This window comes from Aureobasidium pullulans, assembly GCF_000721785.1.
Source record: "Aureobasidium pullulans EXF-150 unplaced genomic scaffold scaffold_3, whole genome shotgun sequence".
Taxonomy (NCBI): domain Eukaryota; kingdom Fungi; phylum Ascomycota; class Dothideomycetes; order Dothideales; family Saccotheciaceae; genus Aureobasidium; species Aureobasidium pullulans.
Genome location: NW_021941023.1, coordinates 1,267,329 through 1,280,598, shown reverse-complemented (window position 1 = coordinate 1,280,598; position 13,270 = coordinate 1,267,329). Strand labels below are relative to the sequence as shown.

The 13,270-nt window shown below is 51.6% G+C and overlaps 6 protein-coding genes across 6 annotated transcripts; 2 read left to right on the top strand and 4 right to left on the bottom strand.

Annotated features, from left to right (window-relative positions):
- Positions 1–535: 535 nt before the first annotated feature.
- Positions 536–1,317, bottom strand: M438DRAFT_290845 (peptidyl-prolyl cis-trans isomerase ppi1). Its single transcript, XM_029901725.1, has 2 exons — positions 1,130–1,317; positions 536–1,066 (listed from the first exon to the last, which is right to left on the bottom strand). Exons 1-2 carry the CDS (start codon positions 1,202–1,204, stop codon positions 668–670), a joined length of 474 nt encoding a protein of 157 aa, XP_029764079.1. The 5' UTR covers positions 1,205–1,317; the 3' UTR covers positions 536–667.
- A 374-nt stretch (positions 1,318–1,691) lies between these two features.
- M438DRAFT_343012 (NAD(P)-binding protein) lies at positions 1,692–3,267 on the bottom strand. Its single transcript, XM_029904887.1, has 2 exons — positions 2,731–3,267; positions 1,692–2,664 (listed from the first exon to the last, which is right to left on the bottom strand). Exons 1-2 carry the CDS (start codon positions 2,813–2,815, stop codon positions 1,811–1,813), a joined length of 939 nt encoding a protein of 312 aa, XP_029764078.1. The 5' UTR covers positions 2,816–3,267; the 3' UTR covers positions 1,692–1,810.
- Positions 3,222–5,841, bottom strand: M438DRAFT_134375 (uncharacterized protein). Its single transcript, XM_029898846.1, has 2 exons — positions 4,505–5,841; positions 3,222–4,454 (listed from the first exon to the last, which is right to left on the bottom strand). The coding sequence occupies exons 1-2, from the start codon at positions 5,697–5,699 to the stop codon at positions 3,490–3,492; spliced, it is 2,160 nt and encodes a 719-aa protein (XP_029764077.1). The 5' UTR covers positions 5,700–5,841; the 3' UTR covers positions 3,222–3,489.
- Positions 5,842–7,203: 1,362 nt separating this feature from the next.
- Positions 7,204–8,282, bottom strand: M438DRAFT_352640 (YIF1-domain-containing protein; the record flags this gene model as incomplete). Its single annotated transcript, XM_029906805.1, has 2 exons — positions 7,204–7,941; positions 8,001–8,282. The coding sequence occupies 2 exons, from the start codon at positions 8,280–8,282 to the stop codon at positions 7,204–7,206; spliced, it is 1,020 nt and encodes a 339-aa protein (XP_029764076.1).
- Positions 8,257–10,559, top strand: M438DRAFT_267102 (P-loop containing nucleoside triphosphate hydrolase protein; the record flags this gene model as incomplete). The annotated part of the gene is made up of 2 exons (XM_029900155.1): positions 8,257–8,361; positions 8,592–10,559. The coding sequence occupies 2 exons, from the start codon at positions 8,257–8,259 to the stop codon at positions 10,557–10,559; spliced, it is 2,073 nt and encodes a 690-aa protein (XP_029764075.1).
- Positions 10,560–11,213: 654 nt separating this feature from the next.
- Positions 11,214–12,442, top strand: M438DRAFT_266662 (GroES-like protein; the record flags this gene model as incomplete). Its single annotated transcript, XM_029900127.1, has 3 exons — positions 11,214–11,484; positions 11,540–12,096; positions 12,152–12,442. 3 exons carry the CDS (start codon positions 11,214–11,216, stop codon positions 12,440–12,442), a joined length of 1,119 nt encoding a protein of 372 aa, XP_029764074.1.
- Positions 12,443–13,270: the final 828 nt, after the last annotated feature.

Here is a 13,270-nt window from a genome sequence, read left to right as displayed (position 1 = left end):
TTCTCGAGGTCAGATTGAGTCGCGGTCTTTTACAATGTTTCTTGTCTTCACCCTTTTTTCCTCCACTATTGTATCATACCGTTCGAAAAAAGAGATGAAAAGCAGGAGGAATAAAAAAGATTGAGAAGCACAAAGAAGGAAGAGGAGCTGGAAACAGTACACTACGCTCTAATGTTAATGAACACACTTGTTATACTTCAAATGCGTTTTCCTTGATGTGCTTAATCTGGATCTGAATCTGAACAGCTCGATCTTATCCCTACTAATGTAGCATGAATAGGGACGAGGTACCATACACTGGTTGCTCGTCATTCAGACACACGCTCTCAAGCTCTGTGTGACGGCCACGAGTAGCAATGAACGAACCGAAGCCTGAACCCCCATGACGCTCGTTGTAGTATCTGACTTGCTTAAGAGCAGGGAATTGAATAGCATCACGCTTTCCTTGTGGGTTAATTGTGGAGACGTACGGATGTTTGAGGAAAAGAGTGACCACTGTAGTCGGTTGTACATTACACACTGTCCTTCTACCAAGCCATACTCTTGTCTTTTGGGTATCTCATCCAATCATTGAACCTTCTCTTGCACCAAGCGACATGTGTAATCCCATATCCTCCCGCAGTGTTCCGATCTCCAAGCACATGCATGCCCTCTCTTTCGCCTCCCTCTACTCCTCCACCCTCGCACTCAGAACCCTCACAGCCTCCACCGGCCTATCATCCTTGTCAACCTTGACCAATCCCATCCTCTGCACAACCTTCATGCCCCCCTTGACTCTTCCAAAAATCGTATGTTTGCCATCCAACCACGGCGTCGGCGCCAATGTGATGAAGAATTGACTTCCGTTTGTATTGGGGCCTGAATTTGCCATGCTCAAGATACCAGCACCGGTATGGCGTAGGGAAGGATTTATCTCGTCGTCAAATTTGTCGCCGTAGATCGAGGCGCCGCCGCGGCCTGTGCCGGTGGGGTCGCCGCCTTGGATCATGAAGGAGGGAATTATGCGGTGGAAGGGGGTGGTGTTGTAGTAGCCTCTGCTTGCTAGGGTGGAGAAGTTGTGGCATGTCTGGAGGGTGAAGAGAGGGGTTAGTGATGCTGAAGGTAGGAGGATGGGTGGGCAGAGTGATACCTTTGGTGCATGTTCGGTGTAGAGTTCTAGGGTTATCTCTCCCATTGTCGTTACGAGGACTACGGTTTGCGCCATTGTGTGTTGGAGGTCGGGCGTGTTGCGCGCGTCCCAATTGAGTTGATGGTGATGACGAAAAGACTGGTCTAGATGTGTTGCGGGAAAGTCGAGGTTGAGGATGATGTCGAGCAATGGTGATGCAAAAAGGTTGTTAGAGCAATGCAAGAGAGACGGAGCTTCGGGAATGTTTCGAGTCGCAAGCCCATCACGGTTGGTCCGAGCAAAAGCTGGACTTCTGTCTGCGCAAACAGACAAAACAACTGTCGCAGCCGTGAATCGAACACGGGGCTCGTGCATGGCAAGCACGAATTTTACCACTAAACCACTGCGACTTGAATGGAAACAAGACCGCCAAGATATTATATGATTAGCGACCAAATGTGCTTCTCACCATTTGCATTGCATCTGCACCTTTCGCTCTCGCCTTGCGCGTAGACATGGTTCATGAACTGAGCTGCGATTTGTTCATTGAAGCCCCGTTGAGATATCGAACATATCAATCCAGGCTTCTGGAAAATAAGAGTATTCATTAAAAAACAAAATTAGTCTAAAACAATAACAATTACACCGCGATCAGCGTCCCAGGTCCTCTACCATCTCCCACAGCATTCAGTCTCTCGCTCATCAGTACCCATGCTTCTTCAACTCTTCCTCCGTCCACTCCCAAAGCTTGTCAACACCCTTCTGGTCCTTGGCGAACCCACTGCCCTGAGAAGCGCTGCCAACAGGTGTAGTAAAGAAGTAAGCCTTTCTGACCTCCTCCTTAGCAGCAGTAGCGGCCCACAGCTGGTTCTTGGTTCCCTGAGGCACAGATGCCATGAAGATGTTTCCCACAGCAGCAAGGCCGTATCTGATCAACGCATTGTCTCTCTCGGTAGAGTTGTAAAGCTCGGTCTTGATGACACCAGGGTGTACAGCGACGCAAGTGAGCGAAGGGTAGTGGGCAGTCAGACCACGTGAGTAGAGGATATTGGCCAACTTTGCGCTGCCGTAACGTCCCCAGGGTCCAAAGGTCTCGGCGGCGGCTTGATCGTAGATGACGCCGCAGCTTCGGGGTGCCAGGTTGTGTCCTTCAGAGGACAGGGTAACGATTCTGACATCGGCGTTGGGCTCTTCAGCTGTTTTGAGAAGGGTAGGGAGAAGAAGCTTGGTGAACAAGGCGTGGCCCATGTGGTTGGTTCCGAATTGAATCTCATAGCCCTGCTTGGTCTTCGAGTAAGGCATTGCCATCACACCAGCATTGTTGACGAGGATATCCAGTCTCTGCTCCTTCTGCTTGAAGGTCTCAGCAGCAGACTTGACCGAGTCGAAATCGGTCAGATCCAGAGAAAGAAACTCGACTTTCGCATTGGGAACCTGAGACTTGATCTCTTCGATTGCAGAGGTGGCCTTTGACTCCGTGCGTGCGGCCAGGTAAATTTGAGAGGGATTGTGCTTTGCGAGCTGGAGAACTGATTCCTTGCCCAGACCAGTGTTTCCTGAGGAGCTTGGTGTAAGTGCTCGGGTCTTTCCCCCTCAGCTATCGTTTGTGAACGATCACATACCTCCAGTCACGATAATGACCTTGCCGGAAAGGTCGGGAATGTCCTTTGCAGGTTCAAACGACTTGCCGCCGAAGAGTCCGAACATGGTTGATGACAGCTGATGATGGTTGATGGTCTGTTATTGAAACTCCTGGTAGGGGAGCTGTAAGTGATAATAAAGGTCAAGGTACGTGCCAAGTATACAAAGGGGTGGGTCGAGGGGTGAAGTGTCAAAGGTGCTTGGTCCATGAATGATCTCTGCGGGGGAAAGCTTAATATTTATGAGATAGGGAAGCTCTTGATAGCATGATACCAGGCTGCAACATAAAGTCAAGCAGTCATAGATGTGCCCCAACATGCAGAGATCGATAACACTCCTGCGCTGAAGTCCTATCATATTGCCGTGTGCTATTTAGCAGTTGCAAGGCATGTTTATTTTCGGGTTGCAACCATATCCAATGAGAGCGTGCCATGTAGCTCAACTTCATCCTGCAAATAAATGGAAGATGTGGATAGACTTGAAGAATGTAGAAGGGAGTAATCAGTCATGATTTGCTATTGATCGATGTGCGAGAAAATGCCTCTATCATAGCTTGAAAAAGAACGCATCGTTCAGAAAATCAAAAAAAGGCGTGAGAAGCCGGCCGTGGTATCTAGTAATTCTCAAAATCCTTCAACAAACGCCATGTTTCCGAAAAAACGCCAACATCAATTCCATGTCATGATGTGGTAGGTGGTGTGGGGATCGTAAAACATCTCGGGCAGTTCATGAACGCGAGACTATCGCTCCATGCCACTCATCCATCCGTTGTTCGCAAGACCCATGTTCATGTTTGGCGTCTGCTGCCCGTAGGATCCCATCTCATTCTCGCTAAGATCTCCCCATTCGTTGCCGCTGCCAGCATCAAAGCTACTTCTTCCACTGAATACTTCGGATTCTTCGGGAATAGCTGGTGCAGCAGCGCCCCAATCAAGATTCGCCAGGTCGGGATACATCTGGAGTAGAGCGGCTGGGAGGATAGGGTGGAGATGGGGCTGGTTCATCATGGGCGGTGGAGCTACAAAGCCCTGGTCGCTCTGCATTTGTCGCTGAGCATGCTCTTCTGCCCATTGCTTCTGTCGCTCAGCGGCTTCTTCGTCCAGCAAAGGTTTGATGCACACGCGTCCAGCTTCCGACCGGAAATGGCGACCAAGTGCATCAGCACGCGCGAACCGACGACCACAGCCCCATTGTTCCGAATTGCTGAGCTGACCTCGGCAAACGAACTTCTTTTCGCCCGAATGCAAGCTTTCATGTCGCTTGCGATCATGCTGGCGAGCGAACGCCTTGCCACATACAGTACAGACAAATGGTCTCTCGTCTGTATGGGTGCGAAGATGGGAGCGTAGATTGTATGCGCGAGTGAACTTCTTCGGGCAAAGAGTGCACTGGAAAGTGGCAGGGTGTTTCTGAGTCCGTTTAGGGTCGTTGCCGCCACTAGCTGCCCTCTCAGGATTGGCAAGGTCAAGAATGTAGTCGCGTTGTGGTACGGACGAAGTGGAAGAGCGTCTAGACAAGCCACTCGTCGAAGAGACCGAAGAAGGCGAGGGCGAGCGAGAACCACTGTGGCGCGCATCGAAAGGCGATAGAGAATTTGTTCCAGGCTGTAACGAAGGAGATCTGCCTCTTCCTGCAACTGACGGGGTAACGGGTCGTGACCCTACAAAAGTGTCTGATTTGGCGCGCATTCGATTGCGACTGCGATCTAGACACGAGTCAGTACCAATACCGCGTCAAAGAGCTTACACAACTTACTTCTTTCCGGTGGGCTGAGGGCGTCCTCAGGACCAGCACCGTTTGGAGGCCCAAAGCTGGGTACTCTCGAAGGAGGAGCAAAATCGATATTGATCTCGGGTGGAGACATTGTGTCGGCCATACCTATCTCGTTGGGAGTACCACCGTTGCTCAGTTGAGGAAAGGGTTCAGCCCCCGTGAGTGACGCAGACGGATACATGTCAAAGTTCTGTTGTTGCGTCTGGAAGCCAAGATCAGGTTGGAGAGCGAAGCCATTTGCCGTGTTAAAGTCAGGGAGCGCTTGCTGCGACTGGGGCAACAAACGAGGCGAGACTGCCGGACTAGGGCCAGGGCTGATATGGGGTGGGATATGTGTGTCGGACAAAGAGAATTGTCCAAGACCGAGAGCATCGGGGAAGAGCGAAGGATCGGTCTGGGGGTTCAACATGGGTGAAGCATCGAAGCTATCGGCTGTGGGTAGATAGGGTGAAGCCTGGTTTGAATGCGACGAAATCTCCGAGTAGGCATCTGATGGCGAGCGGCGGTGTGACTGGAAGGCCTGGCCAGCGCCCCAGTCATTACCATGATAGCCAGGAGGCGGGTAGGCAGCGCTAGCAGGGTCGAGCGACTCGGACCTCTGGCGGTTGACTTGACTAAACGACGATTGCTGGTACGAAGGAGAAGCGCGTGGACTGGGGCTTTGCGATGAGCGGCGCAATTGAGGCTGCAGTAGGTGAGGGGGAGTCGGGTTGTGATGCGTCGCGGCCATCGGATCCACGAGTGATGGATTGGACGAATGCTGCTGAAGATTTCCGTACAGTAAGTTTGGATCTAACTGGTGCTGGTTAAAGTCAAATCCAGGGAAGGAGCTAGAGTCTTGCTGAGCGAGATTGTGAGGCGAGGGTCCGTTGAGCGACAGGTTCGTCGCACTGAGAGAGGTGGGAGACAAGTTGCCGCTCAGGTTGCTACTGCTGCCGTTGGGACTGTACAGGCTTGGAGTACGTGCGTTGAAGAAGCCACTGTTGTCAAAGGAAGGGGATTGGAAGTCCAGTAGGGTGGCTTGGGGGTCAAGAAACTGCTGTTGGTTGAGAGTATTGGCCTGGAACTGCTGCTGAGTATCATAAGGATTGGAGAAGGGTTGGAAAGAGTCGGCCGAGACGGGAGGTGATAAATGCGACGAGGAGGCCGAGCGATCGCGCTGGCCTTGGTTGCTCATGTTGGCGAATGTATTGGGGGGCTTTCTTTAGATGTCTTCCAATATCATGGCCACACGCGGTCGCGACAAGGGCGTCGGGGCTGTGGGGAGGCTGTATAAAGCGCGAATGCGCGCTGACTATAGCGCAGGAATGGAGAGCACAAGAGCTGCCTGAGGCGGTGCAAGTTGAGTTGCAGCTGGCAACGAGGCGAAGCAGATGCGGGTTTGACACTGGTACGAGTAGGAAGGAATAGAAAGCAAGATTCAAGAAGGAAAGCGCGTGTGTCAGAACCCAGAATAAGGCAGCTACCGACGACCGTACCCTACCTGTAATAAGCAACAGCCCAAGCCGACCTTTGGGGATGTCCTTCCGCCGATTGGATTGGGAGAGTCACCGAACCGAACGAAGTCAAAGCGCGAGTGACGGACAGCAGCCCAAAGCTGCTCCACCCGACTCATGCACCCGCAGTTTAGTTGCTGTTTGATTATCAGATCAAATACCTCTATCGCCATGTCTATACCGCGTAACCCCCTATTTGCAATCTACATCATCATTGACCAATTTCCATCGCAATCTCCAGCTGTCGGCGACCCTCTCAGTGCGACTGAAACCGTGCAGAAAGACTGAACTCACCGGTCGACGGTCGAGCAACAGTTAGACCCGCCAATAGAACGTGGCATAGCCCCGCTCGCGAATGAACCTTGCTTGACTTTCCCGACCTTTTCACGTGCCTGGTACCTAAACCTTTTCCCTCTTTTGAGGCCGCAGGATCACCATTTCTGCATCCTTTGCACCTCTCTGTGCCTGCGCCCCTGGAGCCAATTGATCGCGCATTGAATCAATCACGATGCAAAAGCAATCACCGCAAACAATCGACGAGGCTCGTTTGTTGAATTTCTGGCAGAAATGATGCGTGCATGCAGCTACTCCTTGCACTGCCTCCCCCATATTTTCGGCCATGATCAATCTCGGCTGTTAAGTTGCACGTAAAAATCCATTTTGCTCTGATTCATGAAACTCTTGTGGGACCTCTTTTGACTGTCGGGTGTGACCGATTGTGATGTGAGTTTTTGTCGCGAGGGAGAGCACAAGGGGAGTTGATGTTAAGCGCATGAGTATGCTCATCCAGCGCATACAGCTACTATCTCAAGCATCCGATGCTCTGAAGAACCTACTTATCAGAGTGCACAAAGTTATTGACGGCCACAAGGGGATCCAGTGAGAGCGTGAAGCGCCTTTGACCAATCTCGATCAAATCCAAGTTCTTACTGGACCCTCTCTCGATTTTGAATAACTCTGTCCATCTTGATAGATAGCCACATTGACCTCGCTGGTCTTGGAGAGAGAGCTGCTGTTGGAATGCGCTCCCATGTGCCATCAACGATCCCCAAGAAACAAAGGACGAGTCCAGTGTAACTTCTAAGCAGCTGTACCACCTCGACACAATCGATCGTAAGGACCCTTTCTGGACAAGCGGGGAGAAATTTCATAATTGCATTTTTGGAATTCGTACTGTTCTGCTCTTTACAAGCTACTGAGCCACCACATGAAGGCCAGCTGGATGATGTACGAGTAGATGAAGAGGAACTGCGTCCTCCTGCTCTTGTGTGAGCGGGCGATAGGGTTGTGAGCGCCTGAAGCAGTATCCGGGAGGATCACATACTTGAGGGAACGGAGCTGCTTCTGTTGGCGATCTTGATTTGGCACAATGGAGTGTTGACTACTTACCAAAAAGAAGGCGTTGGCCATGTAAGTGTAGGCAAAGACAGACCAGCCAATATAACCACCGGTACCCTTACCGCCAGTAGTAAGGGCGGCTAGGGCAATGGTAACGATGATGCCGACAAACTTGTAGCCAGAGTAAGCAACAAGATCCAGCCATTGCGACTCGTTAGAGATGTTCAAGAGATAGGTGCCGAGTTTGAGGAGGAGAAGCTCGATGATGACAACGGCAAAGGCATTGGTAGCAGTAAGGCCGAGCAGTTCTGGACGGAAAGCACCTTGCAGACCAGCGAGGAGAGTGGACAGGAGAATGTATGTGACAAAGGCCATGACGGGGATGTACATGTCAGGGCTGTTGATGTCTTCCCGAGGAGGCAGGAACATAGGACCGGACTGTCCACTGGTGGCCATGGGCTGCTGCTGACGCGACCAAGGACGATGGCGCCAGGGGAAGAGGACTATGAAGAGCTTGTTGACGACGTATTTGTTCGAAACGTTGAAGTAGTGCTTCATGGCCGAGACATTGACATAGCGATTGAACTGAGCAAACATTAGCAGGATTCCTTCTCGGAACACAAGGGTATAAGGCTTTGACAGACGTTTTGTTCCATGTACTCCTGACCAGCAGCTACGGCAGTCTTGCCCATCTGAAAGCCCATCTGAGCGGTAGGGTCGTTGATGAAGCCACCAAAGGGAGGCTGGCCGTAGTTGTTGGGGGCATAGCCGTACTGCTGCTGCTGGGCCTGCTGTTGTTGCTGTTGTTGTGTCATTGGCGGAGGAGGAGAGCGCAACTGCGGGACGGTAGAGACGTGCTGAGGTACGGGATGGTGAAGGGGAGGCGACTGAGCTGGGCCCATGTTGGAGTATGGACCGCGCTGCATGGTTAGGGGAGGCGGGTCAGACGGAAAGACTCTACTGCGTGTTCTCTTTTGTTATGAGGTACTTGTCAAGTTTACTGGAGTCGCAACAGCCAGACCACGCACCACGGACCACGGACCACGGACCACGGAGCTTCCCCCAACTTTGTCAATCTTGGCGGCCACACCGCCCGGCAGTCGCAGTGCGGGCGCTGGCGAGTGACTATCAATGAGACAAAGCGACAAAGCGTCGTTCTAGACACTTTGCGACTTCGTCCAACAATCACCCTCACCTTCTCGTACCGTCCATTCAATATGCTGGACGCTTTCGAGATCATCACAACCTCCGGAGTCGTCGTCTGGAGCCGCACATATGCTCCCGTAGCCCAGAAAGTCGTCAACAGCCTGATCAACGACGTCTTCATTGAGGAACGCGCCCAGAGCCTGCAGAGCCAACCGCGGAATGCCACCTTCAAGACGGACAAGTACACCCTCAAGTACACTCATGCCAAGGACTCCAGTCTGATCTTTGTCGCTGTCTACCAATCCATCCTACACCTGTCATGGGTGGACAACCTGCTCGATGTTGTCCGTGGTCTCTTCATCAAGCAATACGCCAACGACCTGAAGAAGCAGAACACAACAAGGCTTGACTGCTCCCAGTTTGGCCCGACCTTTGATGCTCTCATTCAGAAGCTCGACAAGACACAAGCTTCAGCCCCGAGACCTGACGATGCTGACATCGAGCCCGACTCGCCTACCGACCTAACTCCACCCTCAAGCTCTGCTGGTGACGACCAAGACATCCCACCGCCGCCCGTACCCGCCCTCAAGAAGCCTGCTCCCAGACAGGTTACCGACACAATCTCGGCCTCGACAGACGCTACCCCAATCCCTACACCGGACACGTCGCGACCTGGCTCGCCGGCCGTGAGCCAATTGCTCGAAGGAAAGAGTCCTAGAGGTTCGCGCCGCTCAAGAAAGGCTGCACTCGCTGCATCTTCTGCCCCGGCTTCTTCAGGCGACGAGAAGTCTCCTTCGCGCAAAGCCACAGCCGCAAAAAGACCAGCTGCAAAGCCAAGGCGTACATGGGACGCTCACGGCTTTGGCGCAGAAGAGGATGAGGATACCGTCTTGGACTACTCGACTCAGAGCCTCGATGATACACCCGCTGCTTCATCGACGTTACAACCAGTTCGCACCGATGAGATGGGCAGCAGAACAGCCAAGGGTCAATTTGTGCTCAAGGATCTAGATGACGAGGTTGACGCTATTCTCGCCGAGTCAAAATCGAAGAAGGAGGAAGCCGACACAGACGAATCGAAGGGACTGGTGGGAACTGGACTGGGCGCCATCAGTGGCTACTTCCGAAACATGGTGGGCGGAAAGACTCTGACAGCTGCGGATCTGGTCAAGCCGATGAAAGCCATGGAAGACCATCTTTTAAACAAGAATGTTGCTCGCGAAGCTGCTGTACGTCTGTGCGAATCTGTCGAGCGCGATCTCATTGGCCTCAAGACCAGCAACTTCACCACGATTGATCAGACTATTCGCGATTCTATGGCGAAGGCTCTCACGCGCATCCTCACACCTACCTCCTCTCTCGACTTGCTACGCTCAATCACATCTACCACCACCGGTTCGAATGCCAGACCCTATGTCATCAGTATTGTTGGTGTCAACGGCGTCGGCAAGTCAACCTCTCTCTCGAAACTGGCCTTCTTCTTCCTGCAGAACAACTTCCGTGTTCTGGTCTGCGCAGCTGATACTTTCCGCTCTGGCGCCGTCGAGCAACTGCGCGTCCATGTACGCAACCTCTCAGAATTGACTGCTCGTGAAAACCTCGGCCATGTCGACCTCTATGAAAAGGGTTACGGCAAGGACGCTGCCCAGCTTGCCAAGGAAGCCGTCGTCTACGCCGGTGAACACTCATACGATGTTGTGCTAGTAGACACAGCCGGACGCAGACACAATGATACTCGTCTCATGTCTTCTCTTACTAAGTTCGGTCAACTCGCAAACCCAGACAAGATCTTCATGGTTGGTGAGGCTCTTGTAGGCACAGATTCCGTTGCTCAAGCTCGCAACTTCTCCGCGCAATTTATTGACCGCCAGGGTAAAGGTCGTGGTCTCGACGGCTTTGTCATCTCCAAGTGCGACACTGTGGGCGACATGGTTGGTACGCTCGTCAGCATGGTTCACGCCACTGGCATCCCTGTCGTCTTCTTGGGAGTAGGCCAGCATTACGGCGACTTGCGTGGTCTGAATGTTGGTTGGGCTGTGGACAAGTTGATGAAATAGTGATATCCCAGGTTGTTAATCCTTCTTCTCATGCTTCTTAATCAGGAATCTGAATAATACGATCACGGCCTTTATGTATATAAATTCAAGCCTTTCTTCTACTCGGTCGAGCCCAGCCTTCCATCGCTTCTTCGCGACACATTCCCTACACAACCTTTACTACCAGACCCAAGTCAGCAACATTATCCCGCCCGCGTGTCCGAGGTTCTGGATTCCTTCATGCATCACGGCAATTGCAATTTTGAAGCTCAGTATGAGGGGTTGGAGGCTGGATCCCCGCGTTTGGCTGAAGTGCCCCGCAGCTGTCTTGATGCCATCACGGTGGGTCCGGTAGTTATATAAGCAGGCTCAAGAACGTGAGATTGCAGATCGTTCCAGGTTCTCTCTTCTTCTTTGCATACGCCGTACTTCTTCTTCCTTTCTTGAACTCGAAGAGACAATCCAATTCTCAAGTCATGTCGGACAAACAGATGAAAGCTGTGCATTACGAGGGACCCTTCAAGGTGTCTGTCAAAGATGTGCCACTCCCTCAGCTTGAGCATCCGGACGATGCCATCATCAAGGTCACTACTGCTGGTGAGTCCTTTGTTACACGCACTGTTTGGGTGTTCTTGCTCCCTCCGATCCACCCATTAACTCTCGATTCGATACTGCATGGATTCACTCATATATCAGCTTGATCTTGGCTTCGAAACAACCAGTACTGACCATATCCTAGCTATCTGCGGTAGTGATTTGCACATGTATCAAGGCCGAACAGCTGCAGAGTCAGGTCTGGTCTTTGGCCACGAGAACATGGGCATCGTCACCGAAGTTGGTTCAGGAGTAACTCTGCTCAAGAAAGGCGACCGTATCGTGCTTCCCTTCAACGTAGCCGATGGTAGATGCAGAAACTGCGAGCAGGGCAAGACTGCCTTCTGTACTGGTAAGTCCCGCCGCTATGACAACTATAAGAAGCACAGCTCTCACGATTCACAAAGGTGTCAACCCTGGCTTTGCAGGTGGTGCTTATGGCTACGTAGCCATGGGTCGCTACCAAGGAGGTCAGGCACAGTATCTTCGCGTACCATATGCCGATTTCAATGCTCTTATTCTACCTCCTGGTACCGAGAACGAGGCCGACTTTGCTCTTCTCGCTGATATCTTCCCGACCGGCTGGCACGGTCTCCAACTCTCTGGTTTCCAACCCGGTGACAGCGTCGCAGTCTTTGGTGCTGGTCCCGTAGGTCTGATGGCCGCCTACTCTGCCGTCCTTCGTGGAGCCAGTAAGGTCTACGTTGTGGATCAAGTCAAGGAGAGATTGGATGCTGCAAAGAAGATCGGCTGTGAGGGCGTTGACTTCACCAAGAGTGACCCCGTAGACCAGATCATCAAGCTCAATGGTGGAGAGATGGTTGACCGCGCTGTCGATGCTGTCGGCTACCAAGCAGTGGACAAGAGCGGTAATAAGGAACAACCTAACATTGTCCTTGATCAACTCATCCGCGTCACCAGAGCTACCGGCGGTCTTGGTATTCCGGGACTTTACGTTCCCTCCGTAAGTCATACCCTACTTTCATATCAGCCTATCATATGTTAACATACATGGACAGGACCCTGGAGCTCCTGATTCACAATCTGCCAAAGGACAAATCCTCATTTCCTTCGGCAAGCTCTTTGAAAAGGGTCTTTTCCTCGGTACAGGCCAATGCAACGTCAAGGCCTACAACCGCCAACTCCGCGACCTCATCATCTCTGGCCGCGCTAAGCCTTCGTTTGTCGTCTCTCACGAAGTCGACATTGACGAGGCTGTCGATGCTTATGACAAGTTCGACAAGAGAATCGATGGCTACACCAAGGTGTTGTTGCATCCCAATGGGCCTTTGAGCCAGTTCTCCACCTAAGAGTTGACCTCTAGCATGGACACGATGTCTTCATGACGCTTGGAATATGTGTCTTGGACCTACATTACTTTGGAACTGTACATTTTGAAATGTAGTTAACACTTGATTGGACAGAATACGAATGTCATATGACCTAGTACCATCTCGTCTCATCCTTTGAGCTCGACGAAGCTTATACGTAACCGTGGCGGATGTTCGAATCCTTCTCATATTAGCGATGACTCCGAAATGCAACCACCAGCCAGATGTTCCTACTGAAAAAGGCAGGAACACTCAGTCTAGCCAAATGCAGTAAGTGTTTTCTGCTCCTTCCTTCTCGATTGGGCAAACACGAGAACTCCTCTCGTAAGATGTAGGGGACACAGAATGCACCCGAACCGAAATCATCGGAGCTGGACGGCGTATCGAACTGGCTATCAAAAGGCAAGATGGTACTAAAGCTCGAGTAACTATTCACTCAGAGCGCATATCTCTTCTTGCTCTCACTGGACACTGTCTTCATGTGGAAACCCATCCTGCTTTTTGATGGTCGGTTTGAAAGACAACTTGGCAAGCTGAGAGCTCGGTTCTGGTTCGATCTACATACCCTACGTTTACGTCACACATGCAGGTATACTCTTTCACTCAATAGTTGCAGATCAAGTAGGACTGCTTCTGTTTGAACCAAACGTATCACGCAACGTACAGCAATGCTATAATTTCTTGCGAATTCCTCCAACTTTCACTTTCTTCACCCCCAGGTCTCACACTTGTTCTGACTCCTCTCTTTCTTCTATCATACATCATCATAAACATGGGCTCTACAAGCTCGAAGCCAGAAGCCCAGTA